The 25,170-nt window shown below is 40.3% G+C and overlaps 1 protein-coding gene across 16 annotated transcripts in view; it reads left to right on the forward strand.

Moving 5' to 3' along the window:
- camk2g2 (calcium/calmodulin-dependent protein kinase (CaM kinase) II gamma 2) overlaps window positions 1-23,698 on the forward strand; it is a 54,250-nt gene extending 30,552 nt beyond the window's left edge. Inside the window, exons 7-21 of one of the 16 annotated variants that reach the window (XM_028007158.1) lie at window positions 2,125-2,227; window positions 3,409-3,492; window positions 3,979-4,073; window positions 6,313-6,435; window positions 7,215-7,298; window positions 7,408-7,450; window positions 9,122-9,181; window positions 12,224-12,264; window positions 14,576-14,653; window positions 16,378-16,422; window positions 18,241-18,295; window positions 20,262-20,337; window positions 20,435-20,529; window positions 20,773-21,024; window positions 21,934-23,698. In XM_028007158.1, the coding sequence (XP_027862959.1) occupies window positions 2,125-2,227; window positions 3,409-3,492; window positions 3,979-4,073; window positions 6,313-6,435; window positions 7,215-7,298; window positions 7,408-7,450; window positions 9,122-9,181; window positions 12,224-12,264; window positions 14,576-14,653; window positions 16,378-16,422; window positions 18,241-18,295; window positions 20,262-20,337; window positions 20,435-20,529; window positions 20,773-21,005 (1,215 nt within the window). In that variant the 3' untranslated portion in view covers window positions 21,006-21,024; window positions 21,934-23,698. Of the gene's footprint in view, window positions 1-2,124; window positions 2,228-3,408; window positions 3,493-3,978; window positions 4,074-6,312; window positions 6,436-7,214; window positions 7,299-7,407; window positions 7,451-9,121; window positions 9,182-12,223; window positions 12,265-12,838; window positions 12,872-14,575; window positions 14,654-16,377; window positions 16,423-18,240; window positions 18,296-18,411; window positions 18,481-20,261; window positions 20,338-20,434; window positions 20,530-20,772; window positions 21,025-21,933 lie in introns of those variants that run through there. The other 15 variants (XM_028007159.1, XM_028007166.1, XM_028007167.1 and 12 more) reach the window with 15 other exon arrangements.
- The last annotated feature ends 1,472 nt before the right edge of the window (window positions 23,699-25,170 follow it).

Raw genomic sequence — 25,170 nt, forward strand, 5'->3', positions numbered from 1 at the left:
ATATAAAAAGATCAACTGGTTTGCACTTTGGTTGTGGAAGAAAACATCCACGCGTAGAAGGTGGTTACCAAAGTGCTATGTGCGGTTATGTTGGTAGAGTTTTAATATTAATTGTCAAGTAGTCTTCAGGTGAAAGGTCATGTGACGACAGAGACGGAGACGGAGATTGTGGTATGGCAGATACCACAATATCTGCCATAAATAATTGGGGTTGTACAGGGAAACTAACCTCCTAACATTCTTTATGCGTTTTCCAGGCACATAGAATCATTTTCTAGCATAATCACGTAAAAAGTTTTTACTTTTTTTACACAGAAAAAAAAAGTAAAAACTCAAAATTTAACAAGTTGCTAAAAAAATAGACTGATAAATGGACTATTTTGCACCAATCTCTGCTAGTATCACTGCTGCAGACCAAAAAACCTTGTGTTCATTTTATGCCAACCTGAAGTATTAATTACCCTGTGTTGAAAGTTAAGACTGCAGTCATCCATTTTTAAGGATTTTTATACTCCTTAAAAGTAACTTCAGTTGTTATAAAAACACAATATATATCAAATATGACTACAAAGAAAATTTAATTTGTAATTTAACGCCTTGAAATTGGGCCTCTGTCTTTTTAAAAACTCCACCGACAGAAAGTCAAAACAACATCACTCCTCTATTAATTCTTTAGCAAAGTTTATTTTTGTTGTTTTGGTTTGTTTTTTTTTGTTGTTTTTTTTTTTTACCAGCGTTGCACTAAGAAGTAGTTCCTATGTGCAGTTCCATCAGATGGTTGCTAACTGCTGCTGGCTAGTCTGAAGGAGCTGAGCAGGGGATTTGGGGAGGAGGGCTGCTCTGTGAGGCAGCTTCAAGGAGGAGCTGCGTCTGGAAGGCGGTGCTAAGTCCAGCCAGGCGTTTTGCACAGCTGAACGGTTGCCATGGGAGATTATAGGATTTCTCAAACATGCATGAAAGAGTCAAGGCAACACTCCAGGCATGTTTTTGATGAGGGGAAAACATAAGATGTGTCGGTGGCCTCCACAGTCACCGCATCTTGACAAAAGGAACGGCGTTCTGAAAAACTGTGTATGTCGGTACCTGAGTTAGTGAAATAAAGACGTTGTCATGTTTTCGCAAAAAAATATTGCGAGAAAGCCAAGAGTCAGAAAACCTCAAATATCAAATTGAAACAATAACCGAGTTGTTAAAGATCACATGAAGCGCTGTTTGTTTGTAGGTCACAGAATTGTGTTTAGCAGAGATGATCCTGGTGCTCCATTTTTTGGAGTCGTTTCACAAAATGGAGAAAAACTTAAAAAATTAAACACGAAGTCTGTTAGACCTGAGGGTTGGTCTGTGTCCCGAAAAAATATTCAAGTTTTGTAAGAGTGGAGAAAAAAAAGCTAGATGTTAGGAATTCTTGCACTGGGGATATTATTGGTAAATATTGCGATGACCGTATCAGCTGTGACACATGCTTATTTTCTTCTCTCTTTGTTCTCACCTGTCCTTCCACCACTCTGACATTTGGAATTTTATGATTATATCGTCATCATTGCGATGACGATGTAATCATAAAATATTGTCCTTTATTAATGTACATCTAAAACTGTAAAAAGTGGTCATCTTGTCTCCTGTTTGTGTTTTTCTGACGTGATGTAAGAAATTTTAACCTTTTCCAAAGCCTGGCTTTTATGCTCGATGATGTGACAAAACAAGACACGGTCAAAGTGCTGGGGTAAATACCATGGCATCTAAATGAAAAGGTTCTTCCTCTCAGGCAGTCCTCAGTAACCAACTCAACCTCATCATGCTTCAGTACAGATGCAGATGTCATCGCACTCCTAAAGCTCTCTCAAGTGACGAGACATTTCTGGAAGGAGGATCCGTGCTTATTGCCACTAATTACACACATCTACTTGTTGTTGCTCATCATTTAGCCAAGGTCTGTTTTGCGGTATTTAATTTTATTTTTTTTTTTATAAGTAAGATAAATGGCTTTTCTTAAGTTTTACAGTCGAAGCAGTGTTCCTGTATTTGAGTTTCTGACATTTCAAAGTAAAACCAAGCGAGAGAGAGGAGCTTGCAGCTTCACTTTGCGTTCGGTCCTCTCAAATGATCCGCCTGCGTGTGTTGCAGCCAGAAAACCTTCTCCTCGCCAGTAAGATGAAGGGAGCAGCTGTGAAGCTCGCGGATTTCGGACTTGCCATCGAGGTGCAGGGGGACCAGCAGGCGTGGTTCGGTAAGAAACGGCCGCTTTCTGCTTCCTTCCGCAGCGTTGGCGCTCCACAGCAGCATTTCCTTCAGTGAGTTCGTCAGGGCACGGGAAGGGATCCAAGTTTTCTAAAAGTCCGTGTGCAGCTACACCTAATGCCACACTTGACGACCACAGCAACCTCAAAATGATTCAGCTTCTTCTTGACAATCATGTTTAGTACTTAGCGGTTAATGTTGAGTGTACGGACCCCAAGAGTAGATGCGGGCGACTGCAGTTAATGGGGGTCCAGATAAAAGAAAGTGAAGCCTATGATACAATGTTCATCAAACCTGATTTATACGTGGACGCCAGCTTCTGGCAGAACTCCTGGTTAATTTTAGTCCAATTCCTTTGGGTTTGTGTGCCCAGAGGTTTTTTTCATTGGAAACGTTGAAGGATTATTTCCTCCCACTTGCTGGGACTTGAATTTATTTGCCCACCTTCATCTGAAATCTGATGGCTGTCCTTGATGGCGTCCTCTGTTTGCAACTATGATACACAGACACTTTCCTTTTAACGTTAAAGTTGTGGATTTTACTTTTAGCTGCTCTTCATGGAACATTTTATTCGTTTGTGTAAGTCAAGGATTTTTATTTTTTCTGAACGTTTTTGAAATCTTTATGAAAAACATACATTAAAATCGTACACACCGTGCGTTCATTTATTTGAGGGGCTCTACTTTAAGCACACCTGTTGGAATCAGTGCAGGTTTTGTTTAGTTGAGTCAAATGTGTTTGAGACTACACCTGATTTTCAAATCTATTCTCTGAAAAACAATCATTTAGGTTGAAGAGTAACTTCAAGAACGTCGCCGTCTCTTACAGTAGGATTTAGTTTTCAATTTGACTGAAATCCACGTAGTATTAATAGTCAAACACCTAATTTATGGGATTAAACAAAAAATAAATTTGCAGTGGGGATAAGATTATTATAAACTCAACTGTGCATTGTCAATCCTCGCTGAAAATTTCTATCCAGGTTATAGTACAAAATTAAGATTAGATTACACAGCAGTTCCCACTTTTTGCATAGGAAAAATGTGAAATGTGCATTTTATCAAAAAGACGTTTGACCCCACCGGCATGCTGATTTCCCCCCAGCTTTATTAGCTTCTTTGTTAGCTTTCTTTGAAACGGTTTCCACAGAGATGGCTTTGTTTTTGACAGGTTTCGCTGGAACTCCAGGATATTTGTCGCCCGAGGTGTTGAGAAAGGACCCGTACGGCAAGCCGGTGGACATCTGGGCATGTGGTCAGAAAATTACTATTATTATTTTCAGATTACAAACACAACCCATTCATCTCAGACTGAATGCATTTTTTTTTCTTCATCTGTGCTCATTTTTGACGGCATGTTCCCATGAATTTCATGTCGGTTTGTTTTATTTATTTATGCTCAGTCTTTTCCTTCCATCTGATGAAACTTAACAAGGAATCCTCTGCTTTTCAAGTGAAACTCATTCATTTCATCTTCCAGCTTTTAGGTTGTTGAATTTTTTAAATGTGAAAGTATTTTTTTAAAATTCTGTATAAATTCAAAGAGGAATCGTTTATCATTTGATAGTCTTACATTTAACAGTCCATTGGACTTAGTCCAATGGTTTTAAAAGCTGATAGCCACATGTTTTTTTTTTTCCATTTTCAACTTTTGATGTTTGCTGTTCAGGGTCATTAAGAAATACTATATTTCACTTGCTTTTTTAATATAAGTATACTTATTTTTTGTGACTTTTTCCAGGTGTGATCCTCTACATCTTGCTAGTGGGATACCCTCCATTTTGGGATGAGGACCAACACAAATTGTATCAACAGATCAAAGCTGGCGCCTATGATGTGAGTGTCTACTTGTCATATTCTTGTATTGTTTTAACCTCTATCCCTCACCTTTCTTCTGCTGTGTACAATTGCACGATTATTCACCATTTTGCAGAACATTTGCTGTAATATTTGCAGTGAATTTGTGATTTAAGGTGCTGTAGTTTCTTTATTTAGCAGGTAACACTTACAGCCTTGTCTGCTATCAAAATTAACTCCATAAATGTGTTATGAACTTTAGTATGTTATATTAAAAAGTAAAAAGAAAGGACCGGGAACTCTGGAAAGCTGAAAAATCTGGAATTTGTACATGAAAATTGTAGAAATGCTGAGGATGGCGTGAAAAAAAGTTGCTCATCACTTTTGGAGCTCCTGGTCAAAGACGGGTCAGAACCTGAGGCTGTTGAAGGCAGACCTCCACGTTTATAGCATTTTTCTGTCTCAAATGTGTAATTTGTAAGTTGTACTAATTTAAAATTAGCTGGTATGTTGATTTTCAGCGCCTCCACCATATTTACCTGGCGTTTCTGTTTCAACACCTGTCTTAGCCGGGCTACCCTCTTTAGCGGTGCTCGTCGATGAGCAGCCTTAGGTATTGTTTAATCCTTCAGTGATTAATATTTTTGCCCATTTAACCATAACAAATGGAACTTTCAATATCTGGCAAAGCGCAACGTCTCCCGTTTCAAGAACCGTTGGACTTTTTCTGATAGCGCAACGTGTGGCGGAATTACGGTACGGCACCTTTGGCTGGATCGTCGCCGCTCGGTTCGGTCTGCACTGTTTAACGATTACACATTTACGACATCAACAACCCCCCGAAATAAATGGGTGGAAAAGTATTTTTTTGAAAGTGTAGATCAGCTCATTCTTAATGGACGAAATTCAATGGATGCATTAAACCTGAAAAACGATGGGTGTGAATTTTATCCCCAGAAGGGCGGCTGCTTTTCACTACTGCTGCTCCGATGCGCTCACGTCTTTAACGTGACACAAATCAATGCAACATCCCTGGTATGAATTCCTCTGCAAAGCGTTGTAGTGAAGACCTGAACACTAAAGCAATTTCTCAGTTGGTTATAAAGTTGGTTCCAGGAGTTAGACACAGCCCACCAGCTCCACTTTGGGTTCACAACGTTATCTTGAGTTGCACTATTTGCTCAGTAATGCCTAGTGAAAAATGTTGCTCTAAAGCATTAATTTCACATCTGTGAACTCCGTCATGACTTCCTGGCGCTTCCTTCTTTAAAATTCAAATGTAAGCATCAAAAGTTGCGTCAACGAAAGCCCATGAAGTCTGTCTCTGTTAAACTTATGCGCTTGAAACCTGAAAACCGCCAAAACGTTTAACGTCATTTCATATTTGTATCTTAATGATCCGAGTGGTGTTAAACAATCAAGCCCGCAGGACAAGACCAGTCTACTGAAAAGCTCGGATTTAAGTCTTTGGAGTGATGTGGAAATGTAAATTTAGGTTTTAATTAGTCACTACTTGTTACTGCAGGATTTCCAAGCTGTTGTAGAAGGAAGAAACGCTCCATCACAGAGCAATGAGCATATTTATTAGATCATATAATCCTCTGGGAGAGGAGAATTTGTTGCCTGTGTTAATTTTCAGAGTTTGAAGCAAATAATGATTGTGCATAAAAAGAGATAAAGTGGCTGAGGCAAGCGCCCAGTAATTTACACTCCTTGAATACCATTTCTGTCAACAAGATACTTTTAATTTATTTTTTTCTCTTTTTTTGTCAGTGACTAGCAGCTAAAATGAATGTTGTCTTTTGTGGTAATCATAAACATTTACTGGCAACTCTAATGTTAGGATGAGGTTGTTTTTCTTTTTTTTTTACTTAATTTTTTTTTATCTGTGTAATTTTTTAAAACTTTTATATTTCATTTTTGTATGTTTTTGTTTATTTTTACCACATTTTATGTATAGTATAAAACCTTTTCCAAAAGGCTGTTTATAAAAAATCGTTTCCAATAATTTCTCTTCCTCTCCGTTTGTGTCATCATTTCCAGATTGAAGACTATTATCAGGCTGTCATAATTCACTAATGCCACAATGATGATTTAAATTAAAAAAATATATATCTAGGATTTTACTGTTTATTTCTTCATGGATTCTAAAGATCAAACTTTACAAGGTCACAAGTAAAAGCCTGATTTTAAAAGGATACATTAATGTACTTGCATCCATTTTTATTGACGATGGAGGTTTTATTTAACACTGCCTTCGTCCTCATTTTCCTTTCAGTTTCCGTCCCCAGAGTGGGACACGGTGACCCCCGAGGCCAAGAATCTGATCAATCAGATGTTGACCATTAACCCTGCCAAAAGAATCACTGCTGAACAGGCGCTCAAGCATCCCTGGGTCTGCGTAAGTCACACTCTTACATCAGAGAAAAGACCTCTGGGAGCTTTAGCGCTCTCTTTTTTTCTTTTTTTTTGAGTGATTAGAAAAAACAGGCAATTTATTTCTCTATAATAAGAAAGAAATCTGTTTGATGATTTTTTTTTCAGCCACACCACAATACAGAGAGCAGATTGACAAAGACTTTAAATGGCACGGGTCTTATCAGTGATGCATCTAAAACGTCTTTTATTTGCTTTACTGGATACCAGTGACTGATTCAATGCTCTTGATTGATTATAAAATACTGATTGGGGCCTGGAAAATTGTGAAGGATTGTATTGCAGATAAGGACTATTTTGAGTCATTCAGAGATTATAAATCCGAACAAATAAAAATCACATGTGGAGCTCTTCAGGGTCCTATTCTCGTGCCACTAGCTCAGAACATCGCTTACATGTAACTCTGCTGACGGCACTCAACTTTATGTTTTTCACCGCGGTCTATTTATGTTACTAAAACAAGCATTTCCCAGTATCAGTGGGTGACCGTTTCCTCAAATGTGTTGGTGAAAAGCTAAAAATGGGAGCAAAAATCTCGAATGCCATTTGTGATGATTCATTTACGCAACGTAGCCACAATAGTTGTGCGTTTATTTGGCCAGAACGCAGTCTGGGTTAATAGTTTATTTTCCTTTTCTTTTTTTTATTTCCATGAAGTCACAGGAGTTGCCGTTTGTCTGTATTTAAGGGATGTTTTTCATGAAGGCGAATGAGTCTGTAATAACGCGTCTTCTCTACGCGCAGCAACGCTCCACTGTTGCCTCCATGATGCACCGTCAAGAAACTGTTGAATGTCTGCGCAAGTTCAACGCCAGGAGAAAACTGAAGGTGAGTGTTGAGACGATTCGAGGTCCTCAGATGTTAAAAAAAAACACAAAAAAAACACCTACAGGGTATGACGTTTTATTTTTAATTTGTCTGATTGTCTTAAATACAGGGAGCTATTCTCACAACAATGCTGGTATCCAGGAACTTTTCAGGTGAGCTCGGCAAATTCATTTTAAAGCTGTGCCCACATTAAAACAGCCGCAAAAACCTCGTATTGATTATACACGGCAAATAGACGTCAGTGTTGCTCTGCTACTGCTGTCTTCCTCCTCTTGACGGCACAGTTTCCGCTTCACACTTTGGGACGGTAGGCTTAGGTTTCGTCACGGTAAGCAGTTCGATCACTGAGAGCTCAGGTTGCTTGTGTTTGCGGGCTGAATGATGGCCTGGCAGACCGACGCGCTAATGCTACCGACTCTGTGTTTACATGCTTTCACGCGAGCAACGCGGCTCCAGCGGATTACTGTCGGCCACGAGACGAGACGGAAGACAACAGACTCGATGCGTTTCCGCATCACTTAAAGTTTTTTTTTTTTTTTTTTTTCCCCACATAAGGGAATAATCAGATTATGCAATTAAACTCTGTGAGTGTTTTGTTCCATTTGCTGCTTCACTTCCAATTAAAGAAAGTGGAGTAGTGCAGTGAAACTTGGAAAATGTTGAAATTCAATAATCGCTCTGTGCGATGAAATGCTTTATGGTAGAAAGTTAAGTGGTGCTCAGAAGTTTACATAGAGAAACTGCCCATACACCCCTGATCAAGAGTTTGCCTCACATGGGAGGGATGTGACCAGTAACGTGATTGGTTTACTTTCTAGCTTCCAGCCAGACGCTTGCAAGTTTTATTATCAAAGAATCAGCGGGACAATGTAGTTAAAATTGATCTAAAAAATAAAAAAGGTAATAACTGCAATTTATTGGCATTGATAATTCCTGTGATATCTGTTTTCCAACTCTTACATTTGACATGTAAAAATAAAATCTCACTTGTAACTTGGGGGATAAAAAGCAGTGGGACTTTTAAGATACACAATAAGTAGAGACTTAATGAAAGTAAGAAAGAAATAAACCTGAACGTCTGGCAGACGGCACATACACACCTAAAAATGTCTGAATCAACGTTGCTTGGAGTGATGAACTTTGTTGAGCTCAGGAGTCCAAAATAAGGCGTTCCACCATGACAGGCTGGGCCTGAAAAATCTTAACCCACCCGTGTCCAAGCCCGGTTCGACCCAAAATGGTCAACTTTAATTATACGCCTGAGCTCGACAAAATGTGTTATTTTAATTAAGATTTTACCGCTTTCGTTTTTAGACCACCGTTTAAGTAAGCGGTGTAACCTCTCCTGTTTTTAGCTTTTGTTTAACGTCTTCCAGCTCCGACTTGCAGCTTGTTGCAACCGCAGCGTGAATCAAGGGCAAATATTGTAGGATTCTTAAAATGCGCCGCAGAAGCCCTGGCCATCAAGCAAGTCAGTTTTTTCCCCGACCTGAACTTTGGGTCAGGCTATCTCTGTCTCCTTAACTCAGCTTTAGGAACATTTGAAATAATAACTGGAGGCTTTTTGCCTTGAACGCCAGGTTTTACCACAGACCACGGAGTGACGTACGTGGAAGGTTTCAAGCTGACATTGATGGAATCAGAGTCGTCTGGGTTGTTTCTGTTAACAGCTCCACTAAATCATGAGCGAAAGAAAACTTTTTTAAATGTATCATTCACATTCTCTGAAAAAAATGTGGCGAAAATGAGACGTTTTGCCAGGGTTGTGTAAACTTTTGAGCACAACGGTGACTGGAGGAATCCCCCCCCTCTCTGTCCGATAGTGGGACGGCAGCACACCAGCCCTGCCGCCACCACCAGCACGGCAGCAATGGCTCAGGAAGGTATGTCTGCTGGAAGCGGGTGTGCAATCTGTATTCGGACTGCCCCCCCCCTCCGTGCCCCTCGCCTCCGCCTGCTGCCTGCACGCTGCTGCACCGTGGTCATCAAAGCACAGAGGCGTCTCACACACACTCAGAACACGAGCTCATAAATGGAAAAGCGCAGATTGAAGTTTGGCCCTTGACCTTTCGGGTCTCCTGCTGCTGCTGCTCTTGACGCTCTAATGAATGTGCCTCCTTTCCTGGTCAGGATGTTTTCATTTCCTGCGCAGAATGCGGCGGTGGTTTACCTGAAGCCCCCCCTCTCCTCTCCCCCTCCCACTCCTTCCCGCCCTCAGCATGACCCTCTGACCTCCTTCCAGCTGCCGCCTATCGAAGCTGCAGCTCTGCATTAACACAACGGATTGCTGCTGCTCTCTTTCACCCTAAAGCCTTTTATATTTTCAACATAAATACAAATATGAGCGGTTTTGACTCGTTTGAGAACCGACGCCTGCCTGCTTGCTGCCACCTTCCCGCAGCATGGCTCTGGCAGCCAAGCATGTTTCCCAACTTGAAGACTTTCAGTTTGGCATCCTGCATGGAAAACTGGATGAACAGAATGCAAAGTGTTTCTCCTGTCGGCTGTTTTTCTTTCGTCGTCTCTGCTCTTCTGCCTGCTTTCTTGTTTGCGTTTGATGGACTGAGCTAAAACAGAGCCTCGCGGCGTCTGTGTGCTTCGAGCAAAGCGCTTCTGTCGTCATCAGAAGAAAGAAAAAAGCAGGCGGGAGAGTTGTGTAAAACGGCACAAACAATGCATAAGTGTAGTAGAAGAGAAATAATACATGGTTTTTAGATTATTTTTATTTTTAAATGAAAAAAATCTGAAAAGTGTGGCGTGCTTTTTGTGTTCAGCCCCCTTTGTGGAACCACGATACAGTCACAGAGACACAGAAATTCTTACCCAGTACCATTGCAAAATAACTCAATAAAGTAAAATAAAAGCTAATTTCATCATAGATTCTCAATTAAATTTCTGTTTGGACTTTGACTGGGCCAGTTTAATGTGCTTTCTATGGTAGCTCTTCCTGTATTTTTAAGGTTGATCCATATTGTTTCCAGTTTTTTGCAACTTCTAACAGGTTTTCTGCCAGGATTCTTATCGAAATTCCCAAACCTAGCAAATAAAAGCACCACCGTACCATGATACTGCCACCACCAAGCTTAACCACGGTGGCAGGGGGCTCAGGTTGAGGTGCAGTGTTAAATTTCCACCATGTTTTATTTATTTATTTATTTTTTTTTTTTCAGAGGTAGTACAGCACTTTTAGTTTGTTTTTTAACAGTTCCTTTTTAACACTTCTCCTAAAAGATTTGTGGAGAGAACGTAACAGATTCCCCAACCGGAGCGTCGAATCTCTGACTCCATCCGGCGAAATCAGGGGCCTCTTGGCTGCTTCTCTGCATAACGCTGTTCCTGCCTAGCCTGTCACTTCAGGTCGACAGCTGAAGTTTTTTTTTCTTTTTGCAGATGACGATTCGTACAGTGTTCAGTGAGAAACCCATAACCTGCTGGGGTATTAATAACCAGACCTGACACAAAATCACCCACAGGTGCAGTCTTTTTTTTTTTTGCCCATAAGCCGAATATATGCACTCCACACTTTTCTGATAATAGGAGGCATCCCCCCATTAGCTCTGATGAATCATATATATAAGATGAGATCAATCACAGTTTTTGAATCCAGGTCAGATTCGTGTCGAAACCAAAGGCGCTCCGGAGGTTTCGTCCCTCCGCAGCGTTTTGGTGTGAAGACTTTGAAGTGGATGCTACTGCATGCTGCGCTGCATGAGCCAACCACTCGAGTGAAAAGGAAGCTTTTGACTTGAAGCGAAAGCCTGACTCTTGTTTTGAGTTCAGATCTTAAGATGCAGATATTAAACGCATCACTGTTTTTTTTTTTTGTTGTTTTTCTTCTCTGCTCTCCGTACTTGTTTGCAAACGGAAGGTAAGGGTGCTCCCCCCCCCCCCCCCCCCCCCCCCTCCACCCGGGACGGGACTAACACAAATATGGTTTTATGGTTTTATGTCTCACTTTTATTTAAGAGCCGTGCATTTTTGCATGTTTAATTTGCATGTCGGCACCATTGGAAATTGACGTAAAGAAACATGAGCACCTTTGGTTGAGTTTCGAAACCATTTTTAAAATTTTTTTTTGCTTCTTTCATGGACATGGCAAATTGAACCAGAAATGGGTTTTAGGGGTTTTCTTTCCAAATGTACATGTTTCTTTGAGTTTATGATGGATTGAAAGATGACGCCTAGAGGTAGAATAAATGTGGCATGAAAACAAAGGCTCAACAAATAGACCTCTAATGATCACTGCTGTCTTTTCAGGGTTTCTGCTGAGCAACAAAGAAAGCATTTTCAAAATATTTTAATCTGGTGTAAATCATGGCCACTAATTATTGGAAACAGTTGGAATTTATAATCCGTGAGTTATAATTACAAAAAAAAAAAAATGTTTTAAATAAAATGAAATCTTTAATTAGGAAATGTTGTTGCTATAACACAATTTCATTACATACATTTTAAGATGTGAAATCGACAAATGGAAATTTACTAAATGAGTTAAAAACCTTGTGAAATCATGTCACAGCTTTACTGATTAACTTTTCATTTTCAACTAAGAGTTAAAAAGAAGGGAAAAAAAGGCAGATTGATTAAAATTGGGCTGAAAGTACATTTAGTGAGGCTGTTGCTGCCTCCTGTAAGAAAACATAAAAATGTATTTTTAAAGATTCTCAAAGTGGTTTAATTTCTAAATTGAGGCACAGGAACCTTTTCGTTCTCGTTTTTTTTGCTTCGTTGTCGTCTACCTGTCGCGATCCTCCTTCAAAGCGTCTTTAATTAGGCTGACTGTCCCCTGCGGCGCAGCTGTTGTGCCGTTTGTTGCAGTTATCCTTCCCGCGGCGTTCTTGCTGATGCAAAGGTGAACCTGACGTGAACTTTTCTTGCCTTGCTGTCTCACACTGTCCTCGTCTCCTTGTCTCACTTTCTTTCAGCGTGCAAAACCTTACTAAACAAAAAGTCGGACGGCGTGAAGGTAAGTTTTCTGAGCGATTTACTCCTCTGATTTAAATCTGTATTTATCAGAAATGCGTTTTTATATTGTGTATTTTTAGGGCTTGGTTCTTTATGTAGAGTTAGTTGCTCAGGGTTTTGTTTTTGTTGTGTTTAGGTGTAGAATTGAACCAGAATTTACAAAATCTCTCGTGTCGAGTGAGAGTGAGAGTCAGTGCATGCGGTGAAGCGCCATGATCAACAGGGCCGGAATAAAACTCCCGTTTCACGCAATGATTTAAACATTAGAAACCCACCTCTCCCCTTCTGGACCCTCCCTACATCTACAGCTGTCTGCTCTCTAATATTAGCTCCCTGTATTTATTTTTCTTTTAGCTGATTATCTTTTGTTTGTTTTTTTTTTCCTCTACAGCTTTAGTATTTCTTTCTCACGTTTTCTCCTCTGTAAGCTTGTGCAGCTGTTTTGTTTTTCCTCTCTTCCCGGGATCAACCTGGCAGCTTCACGTTTTGTAACTGCTTCTGATACGTTCCTTGTTTCCCGATGACTTCTTGTTTTTTTTTTTTCCCTCCTCCTCCTTTCCATTGCCGTCTGTCAGAAAAGGAAGTCCAGCTCAAGTGTTTGTTTGATGGTGAGATCGCCTCTGTTGTTTTTATTTGTTGGGCCTTTTTTTTTTTCTTTCTCTCTCTTCTTTTCGAATTTACTTCTGTCTGGTTGTCCTGCTTCCTTTTTTTTATTTATTTCCTTTTGGGGAAAGATGTTTCCGGTGTCTTTTTTTTCCTTTCTTCTTCTTTTTCTTTTCTCTTCCTGTTGGATTTCCTACATCCAGCATCTGTACGTCTCATCCTTCCTCCCTCTCTTCCACCATACTGGCCCCATGATGCCGTTTTAGCTGCAGACAAACGGCACATGCCCAGATTGCTCCTGTGATTCTCCTGCTGACCCCTAAAACTTAAATCCAAAAGCATCACAGATGTGAAACTTTTTTTTTCCCTGCTGCAAATGTTCTACACCTTTACAGCCACATCCCCCTTTGTCCCAGTATTTACATTTTGATTGTATCATTATTGCGTTTTGTCTGAGAATTCATCTTTTTTTTTTATTTATTTTTTGTCCTGTGAAAACAGCTGTCTTTACTGCGCAAAATAGTTGGAAAATATTATACTCTTTTAGATTTAATTGAGCTTTTCAGGGCTTGTTCAGTGCATCTCTCCAGTAAATGATAACGTTCAGTGCTTTTAACATACTGAAACACACTAAATACAATAATTCAAAACTTGACAAGCAGAATGTGTTGTAATTTCCTAATTTTCAGATGATTTATTATAGCAAACCTATTCTAACTAAAATTTGGGGGTCATGGTGCTTAAAATGACGTGGTGCTTAATGTCATTTTAAACATTCAAAATATTTAAAATGACAACGAAAAGCATACCTAAAGAATGTCTTGAATTGCATTCAGAGGCCACAAAATGATCCAAAAGGGCCACAAATGGCCCGTGTGCCACACTTTGGATATCCCTGGTTTAAAATAATCTGAATGAGTCTTAGGAGGAAGTGTTGGAAAAAAGCATGGATGGTCCCTTTGTGAATGTTAGGAGCACCGCCTATTACAATTTGTTCTTTTAGCCTAGTAATAATTAATGTTGCATTTCCTTTTCATAAATGAAAGCCATTAGATCATGTGCGTTTTATTTTCCTTTTTGCATTTTGGTAAAAAAATAAGTGAAACCATGATATTTTTCAGTCAGGGTCATCTTTTGTACCGAGCTTCTCTGCGATTAAAGGGCCTTCACCAAGGCCTTTCACTGCATGCACAGACCTGTTCTGGTTTATTATTAGCACCTTTATTTCAGGTTTGTAGGTTTTTGGGTTTTTTTTGTTTGTTTTTGGGGTTTTTTACCTGTGAGATGAACTCAACTTGTTTGAGTATTTATCTTTTTTTTTTTTTTCTGTCATCCAGACGCTAAACTCTTTTTTTTTTTTTTCTTCTGTTGGCAAAATAAAAATGTCTCAGTTTTAAAATATTTGTTGCAAAGTTACTATTCTGGACTTTTTGCTCAACCTTTTAGTAGTACTTTTCATTGTTTACAAATGACTGTTCAGTATAAGCTGTTGATAATCAAAATAAGTCAGATGTAGATTCATAGCAGTGAGCAGCAGAGAAATGTACGGAGCATCTCTTAACGCCCCTCCTGTAACACATGCAGGATTAATGTATCGAGTGTGTAGCTTAGCCGCGTTGTAGCTCTGTTCCTGTTTTCCTCCTGTGGCTCCTGTTTAAGGCCGAACGCCTTTGGCTGGAGTCATTCTGTGTTGTGTTTCTCTGACCCAGTCACAGGGGAACAGTAAAAACAGTGTAGTAAGCAGCAGCAGCACCAAAGACAGCAGCATGTCATCCTCCGTGCCAATGGTACCACATCTGTTTACGTTCACTTGCGTTACTTTCTGTGAACTCATTTCATATTTTCCTTCTTTTTTAGCGTTTAGTTGCTCTGTGTCGCCCCCTGTGTTGAGTGAAGCCTACTCTGTCTGTGTCCTCTTTGCCTCTCTTCCCTCTTCCTAAAAAAACAAACAACTTGTGGTGTTGGTGGAGCTTCAACACTTGAACAGCCGCTCTGTGACTCTGAGTGTCTATCCTGCTCATGTTTTACCCAAACCTCTTGCAGACACACACATGCACATTTACACGCCTACAGACAAGTTACTTTAATTTTAAGGTTACAGATACTTTAAGTTTTCTCCAGCTCACCTGGGTGACTGTATTGTATGCCCAACCTGTGTGTTCTTACCAGTTTTGGCAAAATGTTTTTTTTGTTGTTTTTTTTGCATGAAAACAAATTCTTAAGGAGGATTTCTGGGTACAACAGGAGCTTGATAAGTGGAGTGATGGATTAACTGCAGGAGGATGCAGCCCCTGTGTTTTATAGATGAGATTTTAACACCAAAATGAAATTCGGTATCATTGATACCGAAAATGATCACTTTGAATCTTTCTTCACTAACTACTTCGTTAAAGAACATGACTTCGTATGATGAGTGCACTCATTAAAAGAGCCGATCCAAAGTCAGGATTAAAAACATTATTTTAATAAAATTTTAAGCAGTTTCAATACAATTCTAGTCAGCAGCATTACATGTGTAGTAAACCTCTAGAGGGTTACTTCTTTTTACAACATTACTCACTCTACAGGTGTCCTTTCCCCATTTTTTTGTCCAAGCCTACGTTTCTTTAATCCCACGTTAGTGAAGGGGCTGCATGTTCCCAGGTTGAGTCCGGTGCTAAATTGAACCACACATGTGCCACTACTCTAGAATACTGTGTGTTGTGTGTTTCTTGACTCTCGGGGCGCTTGAACGTCTTTGTGCCAAATGTTTCTGTGACAGAGGACTGAGGAGGAGGAGTCGTCACACAAACAACGTGGGCATCGAACGGACGTGCAGATTTCTGATGCATCCTCACAGTTCAAGCAGGCTCACTTTTCAGACCAATAACTTTAGGAGGGCTGGTGCAAGACGCTAAATTTTTATTATTTCACACTTTGCTGCCAGGGGGAAAAAGCAGACATTTCAGTTAAGATGAATGATGAACAAGGAGCTCGGTAAAGTGGTGATTCTTGTCAATGAGCTTGAAGCTCTGCTGAGTGGAGATCTAGCCCTGCTCTGGAGGATAACCCTTCAAAATAAAACGACTTGTAAAGGAAGGGAGATCTATCCGCATGTAGTTGGTGCTTTACCTGCTTCTTCTGATCGTGAGCTTTCCAGGCGAAATTTTACCTTTGATATCGACAGAAGCGCACAAGGTCCTAACAACTTTCAGGTTATGAGTATGCCTTATGAAATCTGCACTGCATGCATGTCTTAGAGAATCCTCCTCCTCAGTCATGACCTCGTTGGTGAACGCGTGTAGTTTTTGTTCATTTCTGTGCGTTGTGGAGACTCTATTGGCCACAGAATCAATGCAGGGGAAACAAACTCTGCGCCTCGACAATCTACTGTAAACGGTCTCTGTGCTTTAGCTCTTGTGCCCTGCTGTGTTTGTACTTGGGATTGTTTTGTATGTCTGTGTTTTCGTGGAATATGCTGGCATCGTCCATCCCCTCCCTGCATGGTAAAGTGTCTCCTGCCTCCCCCCAGGAAGCCCAGACAACTGTTGTACACAACCCAGCAGACGGCACCAAGGTAAGCCGCTCCTTCTCCAACCTAAAGCCACCAGCCCATACCACTAATCAGAGGACGCATTGACAAAGAAAGCATCTCAAACGCCAAAACATGTAGATTTAATTATGGTTTTGTAAAGCAAAATATATTTCTGCCTCTTTTAGATAAACTTAAATTGTTTCACGCTTTATTAAATTAATAATACGTTGTTAAAGATCTATTTTTTTTTTTTTTTTACAATCCAGTCTGCTTCGTTAAAGTTGCAGTTTTCCTTTAGAAAGAAGTTGTGTAGCGTAGGTATTGATAGTTCATATCATACATGTATAAGATGGAGCTTAAATTTTAGAGCAGAGCTTATCGAGAGTAAATTCCTAAACTTTTCCCAGAGTCTAATATTTGCGCACCTCATTAATTATACTAGACATTTGGTTACATGTAGGCCCTGATTGTTTTGCCCCTCGCTGTTATACTTTTTCTAGTTTTTAGGACTTTGGTATCTGACTTTTTCAAATATGAGAACGACAAACTATTGAGGTTAACTTAGAAACTATTTTTAAGGAGACCCTTCTCCTTGACTTTTAATGTTGGTTTCACTCTACAATTTGAATTTCTAACTCATTTGAACTGCTCTGTAAATGATCTACGCAAAGAGCAAAGAGAATTTAAGATTTGACTTGGATCATGGAAACTGTCCTGTGCTTGGTAGCAGTTAGCTTGGCTGCACTACTTAAATTTTAAGTGAATTTTGGATCTTTAGATTATATCAAGTGTTCATAAATGCCCCCCACAAGTTGGTATCTGACTTTTTTAGACCTTGGACATGCTCTCTTCAATTAGCCCTGCTCTTAGTAGCTGTTAGTTTGACTTTGACGGTTAGCTTTATTCCACCAGTTGAATTTCTAATTTATTTTTCACACTGAGATTGCAGTAAATTTCCAAATGCCCATAAATATTCTACACAAGAAGAATTCAAAATTTGTCTCTAATAGATGTTATAAATTATTTTCTTAGTGAGCCCTCTGCTTAGTAACTGATAGCTTATCTTTACCTAAACCTTGTTAGCTCGACTTAACCTTTCAAATTTCAAACCTACTCTTCGTCCCAAGATTATTCTGAAAATCCAGCTATTCACAAGTCTTCCATGCAACAGAATAGGAGTTTTTATTTTCCCACTAACCAGAAACATAGTTAGGCGAATATGAGAGTCCAAATAAATGCATTTGAGATTCATCAACCGAGTAAAATAAAAAAAATATAAGGATCCTTGTAGACGCTACTTGACGAACCTTTAAAGAAAATACAAATGTCAGATTTACATAACATAAAGCATTCTGTAAAAGTCATCTTTTAACAACATCAGACTTTACTAAAACAGAAACAGTCTTCTTCTCAGATTAGTTCACAAGCTCGCAAAGTCTTACTCTTAACATGATATTCTTTTTACTGACTCTATTCTCACGTTGTCACCCGACATGCTTCTTCTTGAAGAGCGGTGACACGGCCAGCATGCGGCCAGACATTAATTGCAATTTAAATGAATGATTAAAAATGAATCTGTCACACTGCTGCCTTGGTGTGCGCGGGCGGCTCTGTGCATGTCCCCTCGGCTGCCGTCTCGGCTGGTTTGTGCTCCTGGGAGGGAGACATCCACCCCTCCATCTGTCCGTCAGGTTGACTGTGTCCTCACAGGCACTGTGTCCAGAGCTGTCAATCATGTCCCGGTCATAAAACTCAACATCAAAGAAAAAACTTGCTTTTTTGTTCTCTCCCTCCTTTCTCCCACTCTCCTCTTGTCTTTTCTCCGTGTGCCTTTTTGTGTGAACCCTTTGTGTTCGACAGGGCTCCACAGAGAGCTGTAATAACGCCGAAGAGGAGGAGATGAAAGGTAGGAAAGGTACTTGTCCAACTTCCACGTTCTCCGCATGCCTCTTTTAGCTCACTTTATGGCATTTTCAGATCAGAGAGATGGAGAAAACAAAATGACAATTTGTTTCCTTCCTTTGTATTGAGGTAATGCATGACTGCAGGGTTGGTGTCTTAAGGCATCTGTCAACTGTTATTCCACCACAAAGAGCTTGGGTGAGGGCTGGAGGATTTTGTAGTGAGATGAGCATCACGGGAAAGATAAGTGTTGCATGTAAATGGTTTGCTGACACTGAACAATGCCAATGAAAGTTGAAAGTTCTTATTAGTAAATGTTATAGATTTAGTATGATGTAATTTCCATTTCTTTACATTTGAAAAACAAATCCTGATCCTTGCGGCTCACTACCCGTCCTGTTTGAAATAAATGGGTCATTACCAGAATCTACAGATGTGCAGAAGGTAATTCAGAGGCAGGGAAACATCTTCATTGAAGGCCACTGTGAGTTAGCGGAGCCAAATGGGAATATCCCACCGCAATGATCGCCGTTTGTGTTAATATTGTGTTTTCATTTTGTTCCTGGTCCAGATGAGGCGGGTTTAGCGTTGCTGACGTTGTCAGCTTGCATGGTGCGTTGTGCTTGAAGTGCTGGTGGGATTTCGCAGTTTCCTTCTCATTGTGTCATTTCAAATGACCAACTTGGATATTTATGTCCTGCGGGCTTGCTTATTGTCTTCAGCCTGGCTGTCGGCGGACATCTGTGTGTGTTTTGTGTGTTTGTCTTGACAAACAACAGTGGCTGCTGGTACAGAGAGTTCAGGGACAGGGCAGAGCAGCAGACTGTGTCTCCTCACTGTCCACCTGTAAGTCAGCAGGTTATTTTCTGTTCCAGTCTTCCTTCAACAACCAACGTCGATTTTTCATCATTTACCCCGAATTCCCTTCTAAATGGTTCACCGTTTAAAAAGGAAGTAAAGGAGTCCTCCTTCCTTCTTCTTTTTATCTCAACAGAACTTGTTTCTGCTCCCTATCCTGTATTGCCATCTGCTGGCATGCTGATATATAACTGCAGTTCTTTGCTTCTCAATTTTCTTTTTAAATCCCTGTAAATATTGACTGTGTGCAATAAAGCTCAGAGGCCATCCATATAATTGGACCAAATGCACTTGATATGCGGTTGGTTCCCTGTAGGAAGCTGGAAGCAGGCCCAAGCCAGGGTCCGATCAGTCAGACTTCAAGCTGAAGGCGAGTAAGTGACAGGATGACCGTTAGACAGCAGGCTGGAAATGGTTTGTTAGAGATTTATCTCTATTTTGCCTATGCCTGATGGAAGACTTTATGGATAAACGTACATGCAGATATTACGGTTTTTTTGCACCAAAAGGTTTTTTTTAGTTCGCTTTGCTCGTTTACTCCTTTGTAACAGCTCAGGGTGTCCGTGTGTCCTTAAAAAGTCTTAAATTCATTTATATAATATTAAGGTCTTAAATTTTATGTTTTAATTTAATGATAGTTTTCAAATTTTGTCTTGATAGGACGTTTTCATATATTGAATGTTTTTTTGTCCCCCCCCCCCCGTAATTTTTCTGTCAGACAAAAGTTTAAGTTGCACTCTAGACATTTTCTGAGTCGGTTGAGGCTACTGCTAACTAGCTGCTAGCATACCTTTCTTTGCTAGCCAGCTAGATATTTTTGAGTCTATCATGGGTAAGTGCAAATTTATAACCAGTTGGCTGGGTGAAGTTTATCCATTTCTGTAGAGATATAGGTATTACATTTCTCAACAGGGTAACCATGTTTGGGTATTTTACGACCTTATTTACTCAGTTCCTGGCAGCTGAGTGTGCCTTCCCAAACTGAAGTGGTGTGTTTTGAAGTGGTTTTTAAAGTCGAAGAGCGAGTCGAGGTGGAGCGTGTGGTTTAAACTCCAGATGATTCTTGACTTTCTGTAACATTTCCTGGTTGTGTGCCCCTCCTTCTCCTGTTTCTGCTTCAGCTCGGAAACAAGAGATAATAAAGATGACAGAGCAGCTAATCGAAGCCATCAACAATGGGGATTTTGATGCTTACACGTACGTTTTTATCGATTTGTCATTGCCTGGGCAACATGTGGAATAGATTTAGTTTTGGTTGGCTCTGTAGGTCAGTAATTGATTTGTCTTCCTGCAGGAGAATCTGTGATCCTGGACTGACTTCTTTTGAGCCAGAAGCTCTGGGAAACCTGGTGGAGGGCATGGACTTTCACAAATTCTACTTTGAGAATCGTAAGTTCCTCAAACTCTTTACCATTTAGTCGCTATCCTTGGCATATATACAAAATCTTATGTGAAGGGGAAAAAGCATGCATTTTTTCCCTTTGGTTGGTTCATGTCCCATAAATATGAGTCGATTTTAACATGTTACTTTCATCTTCCAATTATTTCAACAAGCCAACGCACACCTTTTCCAAAACTCCCCGTTTTCCAAAGACCGCCTTCAGCGGGATTGCTCCTTTTGTGTTGTTGCAGTTCTGAGTAAAAACAGCAAACCAGTCCACACCACCATCCTCAACCCCCACGTGCATCTGATCGGCGAGGACGCCGCCTGCATCGCCTACATCCGCCTGACGCAGTACATGGACAGCCAGGGGCGGCCTCGATCCTGCCAATCGGAAGAGACCCGCGTGTGGCATCGGCGCGACGCCAAGTGGCTCAACGTTCACTTCCACTGTTCAGGAGCACCGGCTGCACCGCTGCAGTGAACGGACAACCCAGGCCCAGGTGAGGCAGCAGCGGCACAGAGCGGTTCAACACCTGGTTTATGTCGAGTTTGAATATAATGAGCAGGGAACCTAGAATCACTAAGCCTCTGCAGGTGTGTTGAGGCCTCCTGTCACATTGCCCTTTGCTACTGTGCCAGCACACTAATTACCTGTGAATCCTGGTAAAGTTTCATTTATTCACTCTGAATTTTAGCTAGCACTGATGGTAATTTATTTATTTATTTTTTTTCAATTAATCAAATTTTTTGTTTTTGAGAGCTTAATTTTTGGAAAATCTGAATTCTTTTTTTAAAGATGCACTCCTGGGGTTTTCGGAGTTCAGAGCGATGTCAGCACGCAGGGCGGCCATCTTGTTTGAGAAGCATGATTCACCAGCTTTTGCTTATTTAGACTTTGAAGTCAACTCTACAACAGAGTTGGCTTCTGGCTAGGCTATGAGTTTTATTTCCTAATTATGAAAAAAAAAAGTTATATTACCAGAACATTATGAGAATTAAATAGTCATTTTTAGGAGAACTCCAACATGAAAAATAAAGAATAAAATGTGGAATGTTGAGCATCTTGTTGAAGATATATTTTATCGGTTTTACAGATAAGAAAATACTTCATTGAAAATACTTCACATCATCAAATTATTACCAGTAGCAGGACCAAACCCCCCCCCCCCCCCCCCCCAAAAAAAATATTAAGATCAGAAATTAGATCTGGTATAAAAAAAAAAGAGAAATTTTATGTTCAAGCCGTGTGACAGAAAACTTCCACAAAATCTGCCACATCTACGCAAAAATACTCCACACACATTTGCAAAATGTTTGCCTTTCAGTCCATTCTACTTTTCACTATGTAGTTTGACAAGCGTGCTGTGAGCTAGCTGCCAACATTTTTTCATTTACTTTTTCCTCTCCAGGTTTGCCTGAACTCAAAAGCTACTTTTCTCTCCGAGGTCGGAGTGGAGCCTGGATCCTGGCTGGGACGAGGCTCCACGGGATTCTCAAAAGTGGGGAAAATATTACAATCTTTGAAAAGGAAAAAAAGCAGCAACAACAACAACAACAAAAAACACACATTAAAAAAAAGTTTCAAAAGCTTGAATGACCAACACCAATCCAGTCCATCCCCTTGCTAGATGATGATGACGATGAGGGGCTCAGCTGTTGGGGGCCCTGCCTTGCAGACGGTGCATGCTACTGATGGTTACACAGGGGTGATGCTGTCCTGGTCCTTGTTCTCCCACGGCCTTTTTCTCCCCTCCCCCTGTCTCGGATTTGAGTGTTAGAAATTTAAATATTCATCACCACTTCGACAGATTTCCTGGGGCAGCGGGAATATTTGGAACGATATGATCACTTTGGGCCAAAGCAGAGCAGCTAAGTGCTTAATGCAAGTATTGTTTGTGTTTGAGTTAACTGGTATATGGATGTGCTGGTAAGGTTCAATAGGAGCCGGCAGTGTTTTAACTCCTTGTGTTACCGAAGGGACTGTTTAGGTTTGTTTGTTTTTTTTTTTAAATATATGCTGAGAGCTTTGTGTTACTTCCTAGTTGAGGGTTCTTTTTTTTAAAGCATTCTGGGTTGACTTTTTTTTTAAGAAACATGGGTTTTATTTAATAGAACTGTCTATAAAGAGATATTTATATTGAGGAATCTAGGGGAAATTATTTGCTTTGTGGATGTAGGAAGGGAACTTATGCAGGCAATTTTTTTTATTTTCATTTTATTTTAAATTCAAGCTGTAAATACAAATATATCGTCACACAACATGCATGCACACACGCTCACAGTCCTCCCCCCCCTGCTCTTTTAAGGTCAAGCTTTTCAGATGCGTCGTCCGAGGGCCGGCTCCTCCTGAAGTTGCAGAAGGACTCCCCCCCCCCCAATCTGTTTGGTTGTCAATGATTCAATCCAAACACAAGGTGGCAGAGTTGGCAAAAATCTGAACCTTGCCTTAAAATGTCCAAATCTGAACGTCAAGTAGGCGCCATGGACGCTCTCTTGATTTCATGTTTGTGTGTTTTTAAAGGTCAGGCATGATTTCTCCAACTAGCCATTGGCCTGTACTGTTTTTCTTTTTGTTTGTTTGCACACTTAAAGACTCGATGCTGTTGCTCTTCCGAAGGAGTGAGCCTTTCTGCAACTCCAGGTTACGCTTGCCAAAAAAAAAAAAAAATCTGACCGCCTCACTCTACCTCTGCCCTCTCTTCTCCCATCGTTGACCTTCACCAAGCGGTCCAGTTGTCGTAACACCCCGCCGCGTGACGGAGACGAACCCGTCTCTTGTTTTTTTTTGTTTTTTGTTTTGGTCGTGTTCTAAACTGTGTGTCGTCGGTCTTGGCTCGCTGTACTTCGGTGTGAAGTCCTGCTAATGTAAAACAGGTTGCAGCAGAGGGATTTGATGGGAAGAGGGCTACAACCAGGACCTTCACTGACACTAATCAGTGGGATCTGGAACTTTATTTTTTTTACTCATTTTTTTTTAAAAATCAGTCTCTGTTCTAAATGTTGTGGTCATAAATGTTTCGATGTTTGCATTTCAATGTTTCTAGGTTGAAAATAAAAGGAGTGGGTGACTTTTTTTAAACGATTCGGAAAAGTTGTTATATGAACTGTTGTCTCCAGTCTGAATCACAGCATGACAGAAGCACACGAGATCAAAGATTCCCTCTTCCAGGGGAAGTGTGTGTGTGTCTGTGTTTGTTCCACGGTGTCGTCCGAACTCTGTGTGACTCTGTACCAGCAAATGAGCAAGGCTTGTTGAGTGTCTGTCCTGCGCCAGGCTGCTCCATGGTAACTCACGCTATAAATCGGCTGATGCTTCTGACCACGACGTCATGTTGTTGTGTGTGGTCGAGCGAACTTTTAAGAAAAGAAAACCATCTGTGAGCCTCGTCTTGTACAAACTGCCTGTGCTTCTGTTCGATCGACGTGTCTGAGACGCCATGAACACTTGTGTCCACTCCTCCACCACGCTTTGTAAATCTGAATCTGTGATGTTTTTATGCTTCTGAGTAACTAGTTTGTGCTGTGGGCACCGGCCTGGCTGTGTGTTGATGCCACCAATCTAAAAATGTATTTTTTTTATTTTGATAATTGTATGTGGGTGAATTCCCATGCACCAATGGGAAGATTGAAATGAGAGGGGCTAGGGGGGTAATTAAAAAAAAAAAAAGGTTCAAGCACATTTAAGAGGCTAGTTTTAGAGTTAAGGGGTGTACTATGAAGCAATAACCAATGCATTTGAAAACTGAGCGTAATGAAGCTTAAAGGTCATCACATTCACATGTACAGGTTTTGGATTAAAGTTGTGTTTTAACCAGCTAATAAGTAAAAGTCCAATTTAAATATTAGACCATGTTGAATATGTATACAATTTGTGATGGTAAATTACAAGTGTCACAGTCAGGGCAGAGCTTACGACAAATGTTAGTTATTTTAGCTGATATTTTAATCCTTTAGAATAAAATATTCTAAGCGGTTAAGTCAAACTAATTTAGTAAATTATAGCTGTGCTGAGGAACTTCAGATGAGATTGTTCATTAACAGCTGTAGATTCATATATATCCATCAAAGAAAGCTGAGCGGTGGCGGTACATGCTGTAGTTTCATCTTTAATTGCTGATGTGATTATTATCCCTTCCCTTTTTTTGCATTTAAAAATAAAAATAGCAGACTAAAATATGTTTAACCATTTCTGAGCAATGAGGCTACTTGCTCTAAAATATTTGCCTTTCACTGTACATTTGCTGATTGTACAGTTAAAACAGCACAAGAAAGAGTGTTCACACTAATGCAGAGTTCTAAGAAGCTTAGAAGTTCTTCTGGTTTTAAAAGATCATGACAAACATGAATTTAACAAAAATTGACAGAGTTGTGGTTGCACTTATTGTCGACAGACAACCTCTGGATGGTTCTGGTTTTTGCCTTTTGTGTTTCACTGAATTTTCAGTTTTATGACTTTTTTTTCAGGTATGTTCAGATTTTCTGTCAAAAATATGAATGCCTCACAGTCAGTGCTTAAACCTGAAACTGAATATCTCAGCATTAAGAAACATTTGTTAGTCTTTTCCTGTCAGCTGAAACAGTCTGGCTGTATGAAACCTGCTTCGTAGTACATCGCTTGAACCAGTCTAAGGTGAGAGACCCATTTG

Source organism: Xiphophorus couchianus, chromosome 22 (assembly GCF_001444195.1).
Source record: "Xiphophorus couchianus chromosome 22, X_couchianus-1.0, whole genome shotgun sequence".
Lineage (NCBI taxonomy): Eukaryota > Metazoa > Chordata > Actinopteri > Cyprinodontiformes > Poeciliidae > Xiphophorus > Xiphophorus couchianus.